Source organism: Dreissena polymorpha, chromosome 3 (genome assembly GCF_020536995.1).
Source record: "Dreissena polymorpha isolate Duluth1 chromosome 3, UMN_Dpol_1.0, whole genome shotgun sequence".
Taxonomy (NCBI): domain Eukaryota; kingdom Metazoa; phylum Mollusca; class Bivalvia; order Myida; family Dreissenidae; genus Dreissena; species Dreissena polymorpha.
Genome location: NC_068357.1, coordinates 65,226,768 through 65,244,729, shown reverse-complemented (window position 1 = coordinate 65,244,729; position 17,962 = coordinate 65,226,768). Strand labels below are relative to the sequence as shown.

Here is a 17,962-nt window from a genome sequence, read left to right as displayed (position 1 = left end):
TGCTTTATTATATTTGTCGTGCTGTACAGTTTATTGAAACAGCATGGAACTTAAATGTTAATTGCAAGGTAAATATATTAATATAAATCATAGTAAGTTAAATACATATATTACCATTAAATGTGCTTGTTTATATGTTATTTTTTCCACAACTGCTTCGTGGAGCAAATAACATGGAACGTTTTTGCACTTTTTTGCCTAAACTGCGCGCTAAAATGCCCTTTTTGAAAGTAATGCGCCATGCCCCTTTGCCCTCCTGGGAAAAACACTACTGTCTATCCAGGTATCAAGCATGTCGCAGGCCACCTTGAGGTCGGACTCAGTGAACTCGTACTTCTTGGCCCAGCCCAGGGGCATGTATCGCATCCTCTCCTGCACAATGGCGTGGAACCAGGCCAGCAGGAAGTACAGCCGTGCACGCTCATTGGGCTCCTATATGGTAGAAAAACAATTGATACAAAAATGATAACACTTTTCTTTACACAAGGTAAAATTGTCCCACAAAATCTTTAATGTGATATCGGCATAGGTGTTCTGGAAATCTTAATCAGTCTTTAAACTGTAATATACCAATTAAATAAATGCCATGCTTTATTGGATAGAAAATGATTTGAATTTTTTTCAACAAAAAGGTTTTTTTCCCCTCTTTGTAAATCATTAAGTAAGCAATGCCAGTTTAAACGGGTAATTGTAGAATAGAGCTCCAACCACAGCAATATCTCAAAATATATACCGGTACCCTAATTTTATACCGTCCAAAAGACTAACTTTGAACACCAAAGCAGCACCAAATTCTCTATTGTTCATTTACCCTACACATCATGGTAGCAGGAATAGTGCTGAAGGTTCTCAGCAGGTTAGCAGAGACACCTGGTGGGGGCTCAAACGTGAACACGCGGCCTGCACGCAGCAAGTTGGTAGGCAGCTTGGGGTTGATCTCCATGGTGAGGAACAGCCGGAAGGCCGGGTGGGGCGTGAGGTTGTGCAGCTTCTTCTCGAGCTGGACCAGCCACTGGGGCGCCAGGTGCACGTTCTTCAGCATCACCCAGCGGCCAGACTTGCTGGAGGAGTTGATCACCTTGTCTGCCTGCGTGAAGCCTTCGGCAGAACCTGTGGCGGGATAGCATAGCTTTATATGGATTGAAGTGACAGACAGGCTGAGTAGCATTTCTACAGAACTTTAATAAGAAAGAGGTGCCATGGATGGTTTTCTAAGGGTGATATGTTTGATTTAATCATTCAGCACTGACCAATTGACAATAATATTGATACAAAATGCATAAGAATTTAAGTTTCAATAATTGTGTTGAAATGGTTGAATAAACATGCATCAGAATCAGTGTTTTTTTTATATTCAAAATCGGGTCCGGTAATCGGCCCCATTCCCAATTGAAAATAGTATATATTTTTCCCAAATGGGAGCTGAAAATTCCCAATAGGTTTCCCAAAAAAAAAATATTTTTTTTTTAACTCAATATTTTATTCAACTCCCATCCATATAAGTTCAACCTTAGTAAATATATAATACTGAAAACACTTATATTCTCAATTTTGAAGCAATGTTTAGCAAAACAACAACAACACTAATTTCTCAATTTAAGTCAAAACGCCGCAAATTTTCCCAATCCAAAGTCCCAGCCCCATTCCCAAAACACTGAGAATGATAAGAACTTTTAATTGGGTTATAAACTATACCAATGGATTACAATTCTAACACATGAACTGAAAAATAATTTTTCAAATGAAATTTGAAAATAATTTTACTGAACAACACTCAACAATGGTTTTTATGTTTGTATTTGATAGCTAAACAATAACTCATTATTGTACATCAAAAAATCAGTTAACTCTAAAACTGTAGAATTAACAACAATAATTGTGGTTAATCATTGAAAAACATCAGTGACAAACAATATTTGTCAAACTATGAAAGCCTTGCTGCTTGATTAAAGATTTTACGTTTTATTTGTGTTTTTTTTTTCAAAAAAGAGCATGTGAACAGATTAATTATCTTTACTGGCAACGGGCTACTTTGGCTTATGAAGGTTGGCCAAGAAAGCAAAAATTCTTACGCTGTTATTTCTTAAAATAAACAATAAACAAATACCATGCCAAACTTTATAACTATTTATCAGCCCAATAACTCTTAATTTGTTTGTGAAATGTTGGTCTCTGTAACTTGTGACTATTGAATCCACTGCTATTTGATTCACAATCATATCAACCTCATTCAGTATCTCATAGAGAAAAGTCCATACTGACCAATGGCAATGGATGTGAGCTGCTTGCCCAGCTCTGTAGCCAGATCATCCACTCTGCCGCTAGCATCATATACAGGTACTGAGCACATCAATACTGGCGTATTGGCCTTGATCTGAAGACCAACATTTAGCAATACACTAAACTGTACGTTCAGGTTCAATACAGCAGCAACAATGCAATCTGGATAAGTCACTCAGATATTCAAAGTCCATTACTGGCCACAAGGTCTGGTTTCTTATAACACATACAGTAATTTACCAAAATTTTCACCTGCTATGCGGGGCCAATATTCTAAGAAAATGTACAGGCCCTCATACATTTTTACTGGTGTTAATTCAGGTCCCAGACTTTTGCTGAGACTGCGCAATGACTTTAACAAGAGCACCGCCTTGCGGGTGCAGACCGCTCATCTATTTTTCTTTTTAAAGGTGAAGGGACTCTCATTTTCAATCACAAAGAAGGGAGGGGTGGAGTGAAGAGGGGTGTAAAGTGTGGGTGTGTGGACATTTATTACATTATCTTCCAAAAATGCGAAAAAAATGCGACAAACATTCGGGGGGGGTGTGTGTGGGGAGGGATTGTGCGATGGTTGGACGGTATTTCAAACATAAACTAATGGAAATAAATATTTGTGTTTTTTAACCGTTTCAAAAAAAAAAAAAATTGGGGGGGGATTCAGGTGGGGGGAGGGGGAGGGAGTGGGGGGATTCTTGGGTGTGATGGGTATAGTGTGAGGGTGTGGTGGTCATTTGTGAGATGACCTTTAAAAAAAAATCGGGGGGGGGGGGGGATTCGGGGGGGGGGGGAGGGCATGGGGGATGGTTTGGGTGGAGTCTATTGTGGTATGTCAGGTAAGAGTAGTTTTGTCAAAGTATCAATCAAATCTAATCATAAATAAAGAAGTTATTGCAATTTTAGCAAAATTTAATAATTTGACCTTGAGAGTCAAGGTCATTCAAAGGTCAAGGTAAAATTCAACTTTCCACGTGCAGTAACCTCATGATAGCATGAAAGTATTTGAAGTTTGAAAGCAATAGCCTTGATACTTAAGAAGTAAAGTGGATCGAAACACAAAATTTAACCATATATTCAAAGTTACTAAGTCAAAAAAGGGCCATTATTCCGTAAAAATGACAACCAGAGTTATGCAACTTGTCCTTTTACTGTACCCTTATGATAGTTTGCGAGTGTTCCAAGTATGAAAGCAATATCTATGATATTTTGGGGGTAAAGTGGACCAAAACACAAAACTTAACCAAATTTTCAATTTTCTAAGTATTAAGGGCCCATAATTCCGTCCAAATGCCAGTCAGAGTTACATAACTTTGCCTGCACAGTCCCCTTATGATAGTTAATAAGTGTTGCAAGTATGAAAGCATTAGCTTTGATACTGTAGGAATAAAGTGGACCTAAACACAAAACTTAACAAAATTTTCAATTTTCTAAGTATAAAAAGGGCACATTATTCTGTCCAAATGCCAGTCAGAGTTACATTACTTTGCCTGCACAGTCCCTTTATGATAGTTAGTAAGTGTTGCAAGTATGAAAGCAATAGCTTTGATACTTACGGAATAAAATGGACCTAAACACAAAACTTAACCAAATTTTTCATTTTCTAAGTATAACAAGATGTGTTTGTGAAACACAATGTCCTCCTATATGATGTTTGACCTTGAATGATGACCTTGACCTTGAGAAGGATTACTTTGCCATTGACTTTTCACCACTCAATATGTGCAGCTCTATGAGATACACATGCATGCCAAATATCAAGTTGCAATCTTCAATATTGCAAAAGTATTCATAAAATCAGCGATTTGGGCCACATAAATTTGACCTCTGACCTTGAAGGATGACCTTGACCTTTCACCACTCAAAATGTGCAGCTCCATGAGATGCACATGCATGCCAAATATCAAGTTGCTATCTTCAATATTGCAAAAGTATTTATAAAATAATCGATTTGGGCCACATATATTTGACCTCTGACCTTGAAGGATGACCTTGACCTTGACCTTTCACCACTCAAAATGTGCAGCTCCATGAGATACACATGCATGCCAAATATCAAGTTGCTATCTTCAATATTGCAAAAGTATTCATAAAATGAGTGATTTTGGCCACATATATTTGACCTCTGACCTTGAAGGATGACATTGACCTTGACCTTTCACCACTCAAAATGTGCAGCTCCATGAGATACACATGCATGCCAAATACAATTTTTTTCAAATAAAATTCATTTTAATTATTAAATACTTACCTGTTATCGTATGCTTATACTTTCCAAGGGGAAATAACTCATCCGGAATTTTAAGTGGGAATCCGCCACCTCAATACCGTAATACAGGCCAGGTTAAACATAGTGCAATGCAACCTAGCCAAAAATCGGTAACCAACCCTCAATATTCTTTCAATATATATACAAAAATATTAATCGAATAGCAGGGTGGGAGGTGGGAATTACCGATAACAGGTAAGTATTTAATAATTAAAATGAATTTTATTTAAAAAAAATTGTTTTAATGTCATAAATACTGACCTGTTATCGTATGCTGATTTTGCAGCTGCGGTGGGAAGGTTCGTATATATTTTCCCAACACAGTAGAACCCATAAACAGGGTTATCAGCTAATGATATCAAGTAATCTTCGTTAAAACGGTATTAATTTTGACTTCTCGGACAGAGTAATATGTCTATGTCGTAAAGAAGACACTACCGTTAGTGAAACCACAACAAGCTCAAACGTATACAAATTGTATTGTTGGCACTTCAGAAAACGAAGATAAAAAGATGACAAGGTGGTCGGATTCCTCCAGTAAACAGCTTAGAGCACGTCAAAAAGTGGGGTGTGATTAATATATTCCCACAAAACAGACAGAGCTCTTAATTCATGCGGTCAGATCCTAAAAAGGAATGAATCCTTAGATAGGATAAGATTAACTTTCCTTAGTCGAGGTCTAACCCCGAGAAATAGAAGCCGCAGACACATCTCCCCCCCCTTTTTGGGGGAAATGAAGAGTGTCTTTGAGAACCTCGAATGGACTTCTGACTAACACTGCTGAGATAGAACTTCAAAGCCCTGATTGCCCAAAGAAGTTTATCCTCATCTTCATGACTACCAGTTTAAGAAAAACTTGGAAACTTGAAGGTAGAAGCCATATAGAGGACTTGATATTAAGCAAGAAATCCTGGCTGACACAACAAAGTGAAAACGACAATAGATCCAACTGGAATTGGTCGTATTCAACAGAAAAAGCATGAATTTCACTTCTCCGTATGGTAAAAGCCATAATAAGAAGGAAAACCGTCTTAAAATTATATTGGAACTGTTAATAAGCCTGATGAAAAATGTTCATAGGGAGCTCATTAAGCATCCCAACATGTAACACAAGTCAAAACCGCTTAAGAAGGTAAAGGAACGAAAAACATAGTGTTGACGTTCCATAGTTTGGATCAGTTCCAAAATAGGTAAGACAGCACAGAGTTGCGATGACTTACACAAAACAAGGTATACGAAAGCATAATCTCTATCCTTTGATGAAGAAAAGAACAAATTTCTTATCATCAAGAAAAAGATGAGAAAAACCTCTATGTATCTAGCAGAGTGATTAAGGTAATAACTATGCTCTCAAATACCCAGTAAAAAAATGAATTTCCATAGAACCTTTATACAGTTCTGATGGAATTATCCTTGCACAAGTAACAAGGATTGAAATACTAACAGAAAAACGTTCTTCTGTAGAGATAACTAAAAGTTATTAATGGCCAGACATGTAGTGGCACATGTTTGGATCACTATCAGTAAAAATATGTCTCTCTGAGATATGATATTTGACCTGTGAAGAAGTTTCCTGAAAATAATTGTACAGGAGACTTAAAAGGTCGTAGAATCATAATCCCATGGTTCATTAAGTATATTTCATGAAATTATGGCAAAAACTCAGTTATTGCAAAAACTCACCAAGAAGGCAAGATATTCCAGTTTATGTCAATGGACGAATGTATAACAATCGCACACCCTGCTGGATCGATTTCTGTGAACTGCATTATTGACGTTGTTCAGCATACCGGTATACACTGCGATATACAATCGCATAACGCTAATAACTAGCGTTTGATGATAAACAACATTCTTTGATATACTATGTACACCATGCAACTCGTCTGCAACTTCACTGCCGCGCATGCGCAATTACATTATTGAACCCAACGGAAAAATAATTCGAAAGAAAGAACTGCAGGACAAAACGTCCAACAGGGCGTTGAGACGACCTGGTATGAGAAAGACGATAGAGAAAATTTGTTGTTCTTGCAAAGAACGAATAAGTTCCTGATTTCCAGTTACAAGGAGTGATAATATGATCGACTCCGTGTCTGTAAGTAAACCACGACCGATGTGTGATAGTTGAAACCATCACAAAGGAATCGTGAAAATGTGCTGTAAATGAAAAACAGCTAAAAAGAATTTTCGCTTTTCAAGATGTAGATGTGCAGGTGATATTCGTTAGGATACCACATAATTGAGAAAATCAAGATACGTTGTTCTATGTGATCGTCCATAACCTTCTCTGCTCACATCTGTATAAGATGTAAGGAAGGTTGTGGTAGAATAAACTATATCCTTGCCAAGATAATCTTCTAGTCTAGACACCACTGAATAGTGGTAAATAATGACAAAAAGATGGAAATCTGTGTCATTAAATAATCCCGAGATTAATACAATTATCTTAAAAATAAAGCTGAAACGGACGTAAGAAAAGACGTCTCAGCAGAAGGACCGGTGACCGGACCGGTAAATACCGACCGGTGACCGGAACCATTTGTCAAGGATGGGTGGGCAAAGAAACCACGGCAAGCCGAACTTTCCCACTCCAAACACACTTGAAAATTGGTAGAATAGGACAGTGTTTAACACTTATAAGTTTATGACCTATCTACAGAATATAGCCTCTTCTTCAACCAATAACAGGCGCCTTTAAAATCATGGATAATACAGGTCGCGAAGTCATCGATTTGCGAAGTACGGAAATATGATTGATAGTGGTACCTCCGGAATCGGAGGTGTGATGGCAGAAAAAGGTGAAAACCCTAGGGGTAACCTTAAGCGGGTCCACGCTTGCCGGTAGAATGCATGGAAGTCTTAAATTCTGACTTGATTAATCCATTTACTTCAAGACTTCTAACCGGGACGAATTCCGAAAGGAATACGACCAGTTATAGGAAGACGGCCTGTTATGGCCAGAAGTGTAATAGAAGAATAACTTTAAGATGAGGTCCCTCCAGATCCTAGGATCTAAGATCTGAGTTCAATAGGTCCTAAGCCATCTACAAGACTGTAGCCGCTATGCGGTCAATCTGATAGGCAATCCTATGTATCAGAACTCTTGTTGATTCCAGTAGCTTGAAAATATGCACTGCCTTAGGAGCAATAGAAAAGAAGAAGTCGATACAAATGTCGTCTTGCTAATCCTGCTAGCGTCATTAATGTGTCCCAACTGTTCCGTGACACTGACTGCAAAGTCTGTAGCCGACAGGTAAAGGCGGTTAAAACAATTCATCCTTCGGGTCTCGAACATAAATTAATAGAGGTCAAATAGTAATGTTCGACCTCAATGTTAGTCTCCGAGCCCACTTCAGCCGATCTATCTGCAAGACCAGTAGTCTGCATGTAGCCGGTTGAGATAGAAGTACAAATAACAGATATAGCATGATTTGGTAACCGTCGCCAGTAGAACATCAGTATTGAAAAACACAAAAAGTCATGTAGATTGTTGAATCCATAAAATATAGTATTCAATACAATCATAGCCAGGGGTATACAACTATGTAATGTAGACGATACCCGTGATACTAAAAATTGACCGATGAAAACACAGTGGAATACCGGTAATTGGTAAGTGGTGACCGAACCGGACCGGTCAATGACCGGTAACTGTAGCCCGGTGAACGGACCAGTCATAATATGACCGGTGACGTTACCAGTTAAAGACCGAAAAATGGTGGAATCCATATGGTCTGTTATCAATGTCAAGCACTGCTCGGAAAAGAAGATCGTGCCAAAAAAAACAATCCGATGGCGATGAGACATCACTTATTCTGACCGGTGATCAGTGATCGGTGATATGACCGATGAATGGTGACCGATGTCCGGTGATCGGCACCGGTATAATATAACTGCGTCAGAATGGAAATATCTGGTGCAAAAGAATGACCATCCACGAAGTCATCTGATAATGTTAACCGGAAAACAACGGTAGATTATCAGTATTAATAGGCATAAGTGTCCTTGTAGTCGTAGTGGAGAAAAGAACAGCTTATCCCGAAGCCTGAATGTTAAACGAACTAGTGTTCATATACAACTACGGCTCGGTGACTGCAACATGTGTGGATGCCATAAGAAGAACCATCACACGTAGAATGGAGACATGATATTCCTAAAGGAATAAAATGGAGAACGTCGATATGACCAGTAGGTTCATTAACGCCAACGTGAGAAGTGGCGACATCCATATAACTTCGATGCCGAAATATTGTTCGGCTACGCTGGAAATATTGTCTTCTACAATATTGTCTCCGTGAGCATTGACATGATCGCTTACGAGCGTATAAACGCCGAGAACTGCTCGATGAAGGAGAGGTATGTTCGATAACTATCCAGTGGTGCTCAATGCAGTCCTCTGATGTCTACGTGAAGGTTGACGACGTCCTCGTTTCCTGCGATGTCGAGATCTGGATCGGCCGAAATGTGGATCGGCTGCGATGAGACCGAGATCTTCTAGAATAACGTCTCCGTGAGTGACGACGTGATCGCTTACGAGAGCCGCGACGATGAGAACTGCTCGACGAAGAAGAGCGTGTCCGATGTCTAATCCTTGATGAAGACCATGTATTCAACGAAGAATAGGAGAATAATTCAATGAAGAAGACCGAGTTCTTCTTCTTGACCGGTGACTGGTGTTATCGGTGGCAGGCCTAACTGATGACTGTTGACCGGTGACCGGAGCGGTGATCAATGACCGGACCGGTGACATGACCGGACCGGTGACATGACCGGACCGGTGATATGACCGGTGACCGGACCGGACCGGTGCTCAATGACCGGACCGGTGACATGACCGGTGACCGGACCGGTGACATGACCGGTGACATGACCGGTGACCGGAACGGACCGGTGACCGGACCGGTGATCAATGACCAGACCGGTGACATGACCGGTGACCGGACCGGACCGGTGACATGACCGGTGACCGGACCGGACCGGTGACATGACCGGTGACCGAACCGGACCGCTGATCAATGACCGGACCGGACCGGTGACATGACCGGTGACCGGACCGGCCGGTCAGACGTCGATCAATGGTCCGTGATCAACGTCCCCGGTGACGTACCGGTCATATCATGACCAGTGTTGTCACCGGATAATGACCGTATGGCGGATGCCAAATGGTCCGGCATTGGTCGATGTCCTTGACCAATGCCATCGGGCAAAGACCGTCTGACGGGTGTCGCCATATGGTCTGATTTTGACCGACTGTCTAAGAGACTTAGCATAGTACGGTCGCGATCGTGCCCGATTCCCGGTGACTGATACTGCAACTATCATCCATGATCTGCGAAGTCACCGGGTATTTATCCACTCTTGTTTCTGCGACCATCATGTAGTTGAATATATGAAAAACAAGAGCAAAGCATATTCAACCATAAACTGGTCACAGACCAGATTATCATACGGCACATAAAATCATTATTTGACCATTATGAAAATTATAACAATACTGCCGTAGATCATAAATTAAACAAAAGTTTATTTCAAAACAGATGAAAAATAAAATGACGATCAATTAGATTGTCATACGGAACGTTAAAATCATTATTGCACACAATTGCAAATGATAAACAATCTGTCAATAGAAGAACACGCTTTGCACGATCTCGTAACACATTAGAAGAACATGCTTTGCACGTTCTAGCAATGTATTAGAAGAGCACGTTTTGCACGTGGTCGTTCCCGCCTGAAAACACCCAGCATGGTAGAAATAAACCATTGTTCGATAAAAACAAGCATGGCTTACCTTTTACAAATGAAACAAAATCCATTAAATCCACACAAATTAATCCGAATGAGAAATAAAAAGAAAAATAACACAATTTATCTATTCAAAACCCCAATCAACCAAGTGAAAAACAATATTTTAATTCAGAGCCGTAAAAGACACGTATACACCTGGTTGATCCGGAAAGAATATTGAGGGTTGGTTACCGATTTTTGGCTAGGTTGCATTGCACTATGTTTAACCTGGCCTGTATTACGGTATTGAGGTGGCGGATTCCCAGTCAAAATTCCGGATGAGTTATTTCCTTTTGGAAAGTATAAGCATACGATAACAGGTCAGTATTTATGACATTAAAATGAAGTTGCTATCTTCAATATAGCAAAAGTTATTGCAAAATGTTAAAGTTGGCGCAAACAGACCAACAGACCAACGGACCAACAGACAGGGCAAAAACAATATGTCCCCCACTACTATAGTGGGGGACATAAAAAGGGCACATAATTCTGTCAAACTACACGCCAGAGTTATCTAACTTTGCCTGCCTAGTCCCCTCATGATAGTAAGTAAGTGTACCAAGTTTGAATGCAATAGCATTGATACTTTCTGAGAAAAGTGGACCTAAACGCAAAACTTAACCAAAATTTTCAATTTTCTAAGTATAAAAAGGGCACATAATTCTGTCAAAATGCACGCCAGAGTTATCTAACTTTGCCTGCCCAGTCCTCTCATGATAGTAAGTAAGTGTACCAAGTTTGAATGCAATAGCATTGATACTTTCTGAGAAAAGTGGACCTAAACGCAAAACTTAACCGGACGCCGACGCCAACGCCGACGCCAAGGTGATGACAATAGCTCATATTTTTTTTTCAAAAAAAAGATGAGCTAAAAACACATAAGCAGATATATAAAGTAATGTTTTAAATCATTTTCTTTTACATTGTCCTAAGTAACAGTACCTCGTTCTCCACAATTTCTGCGAGATCCAGCTCTTTATCAGCAGCATGTGCGAAGGTAGATCCAAGCACTTTCTCCACAAAGATTTTCGCCATGGATGTGAGACGATCCGGTCTTAGTGCCTGTACCACCAGTAGTCCATTGACAGCCTTGCCGATGGGCGCTGCAGAAACAATAACCATGCACTATTTTTCATGTTCTCATTTAATACCATACTAAAATAAATATTATACATGCCTAGCATAACCGCTTAATGAGTTATTTAACTAATTTGCTTTTATGTCTTGAAAGCTTTGTTCCTTTCATGTTACCCCATAACATTGTGATACACACACCTTTACTTCATAAAGAAAAGTTCTCCAATCTCCAGATGAACTATAGCTAATTAACTCTTTTATTCAGATTTTTCTATTCTGGTCATCCAGTCAACCAATTATGTTTACGCAATTAGAACACTATCAATATCATTACTCTTTCTGGAATGTAATTTGAGAAACATTCATTTTTAAATCAAAGAAGAATAATAAATAACTATTCATTACTCCAAGCTAAGAATTGAGACTGAGGAAGTCATTAAACTATTTCCTAGGTACGTACTTAGTTCTTTCTCTTCAGTCCACAGCTGGGGTATGTCTGTTTCTGGGCTGGCACTCTCCAACCAGGCCTGCAGCTCCTGTATGATAGAAAACACTCATTGATAATTGATCATACACTGAAGTTTGCTTGCTTATCCCTTTGGATTTTTCGGCGTTTTGAACAGTAAGGGATTCACAAACCACTTCCACTCAGTTAAAAAAACTTAACCTATCCTTCAAGGATTGAGCACAAGACTATTGTCTCTTATATAGAAGTGTTAAGCAGTTACATAGATTTCCCTAAATAATTTCTATCCGTTTTAGATAAGCACTTACTTTCTGTATAGACTTATATCTTGAATCGTTAAAGACATTGCCAATGAAATCATATTGAATATTGCTAGCTCTTTTTATTAGTATGCTATTAGATATTTTTTTATAAATCCATTAACAATGTATGCTTTAAAATATTAATTAATACACATAGTAGTAAGTAAACAGAATCGAGACAAAATCATTTTCACCATGTATTTATTCATAATAGATTTTGTTATGGGCAGGCATCAATACAGAAAATCTGCATTATTGAGACATGTCTTCTTTTATATTGGCTTTGAGGCCAATCTTATCAGGACAATTGATTGTCAGTGCAATTAAACAAGTCTTCGAAAATTGAAACTCAACTTGTACAAGCATTGTACCTTCTATAAAGACGAGACAGCATTGCAATTGCACTAAACTGTATGAGCGAGTGTGTCAAAGACAACAAATCTCAATTCACAAACAATTATTTGAACCCTGTGACCCCATGGCAACCCACTTGCACCACATCAACACATTGTCTTACAACACTCTGGTCTTACCTTCTTCTTGTTCTGATAGCAGAAACATTAATGTCGAATGATAGGAAACATTATCATACAAAACAATCAATACATTGCTATACTTGGAATTAATTTGAGAATCATTAAATACTTGTATTTGATTAGCATGTCACTATTTATACCAGATATGTTGCTTATCCCTTTCACTAGACAATGACCATATTTATAAAAAGTAAAATATCAAAGAGGTAAAGGTAACTTAACCATTGTATTAATAATGCAGCACATTTTTATCTAATATTACCAGACTTTAAAGCAAAAAACAATCATAATCATAATAATATATCATGTTTTGATTTTCGAAAAAACATAAGAGTTGTCCAAATGATTACGAAGATTTTTAAGCTGATTTTAAGTCTTAATCTGAAACATTTCGGCAACGGAAATCAATTCTCATTTATAACAAAACCTTCTAGTTGGCTAGTGTTTTAAGTTTAGGTTCTTTGTAAGATTAAGATCTGTTATAGAAATGAGGCCAGGCACCATATTGTCCAACAGTCTAAAATCATGAAGAGGATCCTTAAAAGTGATAATTTCTAAAATAATCCTCAATATTTATAATCCTTCATATTTAATCCGACCATTAAGACCTGTTTTACTTAAAAATATTAATAAAGTTCTATACAGGCTTTCAAATGATGAACTTGTCTACATACCACATTTCCTTTCACTTCATCAATAATTTTCTTAAACTGCTTGGTCTGGGACAACCTCACCAGCGCTTCTTGCTATAATAGGAGACAAAACTACATGCAAATAAGCCTCAAAACAGCCATGTGGTCATGAAATACATGTTAAGCCAATACAAACACTGTAATCAAAGTTGAGGCAAACTTTTATAAAGTTCAAATATCATGCTTGTTATTTTAACTCGCAGCATACATTAAGGTAAACACAATGGATTCAGCAAACCAGCAAGAAGCAGTGGCAAAAAGGGTTGCATGACATTGTTTGCTAAAATCTCTGCATGACAAATATTCTAACGAATGCAAACCAGCACATTAGCTTAAAACAAAGCCTCGCATGAAAAGCACAATTTCAAAAATGAACAAATGAATAGTAAAAACAGTTTAATAAAAGCATTCAAGACATAAATCGTCCATCAAACACAAGCCTGTGGTGCCAAATAGGTAAACAAGTTCTAACCAATATTCATATGAGCCTTGATCTAAGAAAACTGGGCTTAATGCATGTGCCTAAAGTGTCTTCCCAGATAAGCCTATGCAGTTTGCACAGGCTAATCAGAGAAGACACTTTTCGCCTAAACTGTATTTTTGCTAGGAAGCGACTTCCTTTACACGAAAAATACAATAAAATCAGGAAGTGTGATGACACTGTACCCACATGAATTAAGCCCCTTTTTCGCAGACTCAGCCTCATTAGGGCAATTATTACACTTCCCACCTGTGACTGAGTGAGGCCCTGTATTGGGGCAGGTAGACGGCCGGTGAGGAGGGTCTCCTGACTCCTCAAGAACTGATGGAACTCCTGGTCATATGTGGACTCGCTCTGCAGACCCTTCAGGTAGATACGTGCCAGCTGGATGGCAAACGTGATCCTGTCCTCGTGTAGCATGCCTCGACCCACATGGCTGTACGTGTCCTGGAACATGCAAATACGGGGAAGAATAAAGAAATGATTCTACCAAACTATAACATACGAGTGTTACAAGCCTTTCCCGTCATGGCTGTAGGTTTCCTAACAAAGTGTGTAGAAGAACATAAAACAATGATCTTAAGCAAACAATTAGCACTAATGCTATCAAGGCTTTTTTTCCCATCTTTGCGAAGCAGCCTTTGGGCTCAGGTTGTTAAAAAATGACTTGCAAACTTTTCAATATTGTGACAAAATGAGTCATAGACTTGTCAATATTGTGAACATTGGAGTCTCCAACTTCTCAAAATTGTGAAAAACGGCTGATCTCTTGGGAGCAAAAAAGCACTGGTTATAACATTACGTGAGGCTGGAACTGAGTAGTGCCCCCTACCTGGAAGAGTTCCTGTGTAATTATGGCCAGCCTGCTGCCGTACTCCTTCACTCCTCCCAGCTTCTGACTCTTCAACACCGCATGGAAGATCTCCAGGAAGAACTGCAGGGAGTACTGGTACAAGAAGTGGACCTGTGCAAAACAATGGAACTAGTGAGCTTCGTTATGGGAAAACTTGGCTTAGTACATGTGCAAACAGGGTCGTCTTAGATTAGCCTGTGCAGTTTGCAGATTGCACAGGCTAATCTGGGAAGAAACTGTATGCACATGTATTTCACCCCAGTTTTCATAAAACAATGGAACAGTTCATGACATAATGAGTATGCGTGTTTCAAATGATACAAAAGTCTCAATCAAGTATAATTATGTACATAGGACATGAATGCTCCACCTTATTGGGTCTGATAAAATGCTAAGGACGGAGGGACAACAAAAGCACAAACAAGGGTAGCAGTAAATGCATGAGAACATTATGAACATAAGCGCATCAGGAAAACATAATTACTGATATAAACCTTAAAAATTGACATAATTATTAAGTAACTGGTCAGTACATCATGTCATAACATTTCTGAACAGACATCTGTATGTACAAAGTTGTAAACTTCAATGAATAACATCAATGAGATAATTTAACAAATCAAACTAGCCATCATCTAGATACAACATCTGACCAAGTTTGGTGAAGATCAGATGAAAACAACTTGAATTAGAGATCAGACACTTAATACGGACCGACTGACTGACAGACAGACAAGCTCACTCCTATATACCCCCCTAAACTTCGTTTGTGGGGGTATAAAAACCCAATCAGTCATTTCCCGCTAAAGAGCAAAGTGAAACTGGCTATGTGCAAACAGCATACAATCAGAACAGCCTCTGAGTTACTTGCAGTCTATTCAGATTTTATGCTGTTTGCTGCTCATCAGTGCCTAATAGTTTGAATGAAAGCTTTAAAACTTCTAGGAAGAAAGGCTTAATTTTTAAGTTATTTTCTAAGGGACAACAATCACCTCAAAATGCGTATTTGAGCAGTAAAGGTTACAAACAACCCGCCACATGCCCTGTGACCTTCACATGTACCTGTAAACTGATACCTAAACTCTTCATTTCAAATACATTTTTAAAATCTTATGCACCAGGACCTGCATCATATGTACTTAGTAGCAAACTGTAACCCCCCCCCCATTCCACTTCCGTTTAGGATTATGTAACCTAGAAGATTTCGGGATTTTCGTAACCACTGATCTTTGAACAAAAATGCATTGGGGGTAAACGTGAACCGATTTGGTCATGTAAAATATCTAATCAAAGCTTAGAGTATGTACTTTTAAACGATATAACTTCTATTGATACATATCTATTAAGTTTCCGACAAATTCACGCAGACTTTGGTCCATTCTAATACAATTGTTTACAAGCCGATTTTAACGGAAGTTGCATCATCATGAAGGGGAATTCCTCCTCTGATTGGTTAATTTCACTTCATAAATATTCATTAGGATTGACATCCCCATAAAACATGTGGAAAATACCCACCGTCACCAAACCGTGTCGGCCATATTGCACTCTACCGCGGTCGTGTGAAAATACCGATAATCCGCATTGTTCAATAATTAAGCAACGATTAATAACACTTATCCTTTATGGATTTTCATGAAATAAAAATCATAATGAAGAAAATTTTATTCTCTTTAATCTGATATATAAATTATTATTATACACTTAGTGAAAAACGAATAATTATGCTGTTAAAGGTTTTTCTATTATTTGACCAAGTGACCTAGTTTATGACACCAGATGACCCAAATACAATCCCAACCCAGATTTCATCAAGATAAACATTTTGACCAAATTTCATTAAGATTGGATAAAAAATGTGACCTCTTTTGTCTATACAAGGTTTTTCTATTATTTGACCTAGTGACCTAGTTTTTGACCCCAGATGACCCAAATACAATCCCAACCCAGATTTAATTATAAACATATTACATATCTGTTTACTTGTGTTTATTTCAAACATATTACACATTTGTGTAACTTTTTTCTTTTCAAATAATATATAATTAAAAGTAATCCCATCTGATATTTTAAACATCTAAAATCACAGATCACAAAGTTAACAGACTCTAACAAACTCCATTGCAGCATATGCTGAACAATGGGTCTAGTAATGATGATGGCACATATGTTTCCATCATCACTACTTATGCAAATTGGGCTTTTCTTTTTCTTTTTCTTTCCTTTTAACACAAAAACATCAATGAAATATTAAGTAATAATACTAATAAAGATAATAATAATATAACAGCTTCATAGTAGTTAAACAATATAAAATAATCATTTAAATACAAATATATTTAAGTACTAATGGATGTAATTATCCTTTTCTTTGTTGCATATATTTCCTATCATGAAATTCTACATTGTTTACGTTTATAAATAGCGAACTTAGTGTCAAGGTCATCCGTTGTGCAAATTTTTTATCAAAAACGGATTGACCTACTTGCTTTTGCAAGCTAAGTAAATCCGACCAATCAGCGTCAAGTTCTTAAAAAAGCAGTCAACCAATAGAAAATCGTCTCTTTTAGCGTAGTATTAAATGCTTCGATTCTTGAAAAATCTCGTTTATGTTCATCGTTTTAAATTGTTAAAAGTAAAGCTATTTTTATATTATTATATTTTTATTAAAGCACCGCATCAACACTGCAAAGTACTTTATTAAATTTATGGTTCAGCCCAGTACAATCGGGCTGACCATATGGTCGTTTTCGGCCTTTTTAACGCACAGTATATATGTTAAGCAGTGTGCTCGGGCAATGGTTTTTAACCATGTCTGCACATGTGTAGATACCGTTATTAAGATAAGATATCACGTGTCACCTTCTAATAACATGTATAATGACAATAAAGTGCATTACTATCAGAGTAATAAAACACAGCATGAATTAGGCTTCATGCTGGGTTTTACTTCTCTTAAAGTAATGCAGATGAACCTTGCTTCTATTAATCATCTAGTAACTGACACAACTATTTAAAACATCAACAGAACATGCAGAGACGTAGATCTACGTCTCTGGAATATGTGATGATCAGATCGATAACATCCACTATTTAAATCTGCTTGTATACTCGATAATAAGATATTGTAATTGTCTTAGACAGTGTTGACGTTCAGTTGTTCGTGGGGACGACCGCTTGCATTTATCCATCTCTTACAATTCTCAAGATCTCTTTTCGGCT

At 38.0% G+C, this 17,962-nt stretch overlaps 1 protein-coding gene across 1 annotated transcript in view; it reads right to left on the bottom strand.

Annotated features, from left to right (window-relative positions):
- Positions 1-17,962, bottom strand: part of LOC127872293 (cytoplasmic dynein 1 heavy chain 1-like) — a 28,717-nt gene that overhangs the window by 9,807 nt on the left and 948 nt on the right. Inside the window, exons 3-10 of the mRNA XM_052415623.1 lie at positions 14,720-14,851; positions 14,137-14,334; positions 13,389-13,460; positions 11,871-11,946; positions 11,276-11,436; positions 2,263-2,374; positions 812-1,110; positions 273-432 (exon numbers count right to left, since the gene is read on the bottom strand). Of these exons, the coding sequence (XP_052271583.1) occupies positions 273-432; positions 812-1,110; positions 2,263-2,374; positions 11,276-11,436; positions 11,871-11,946; positions 13,389-13,460; positions 14,137-14,334; positions 14,720-14,851 (1,210 nt within the window). The remainder of the gene's footprint in view (positions 1-272; positions 433-811; positions 1,111-2,262; positions 2,375-11,275; positions 11,437-11,870; positions 11,947-13,388; positions 13,461-14,136; positions 14,335-14,719; positions 14,852-17,962) is intronic.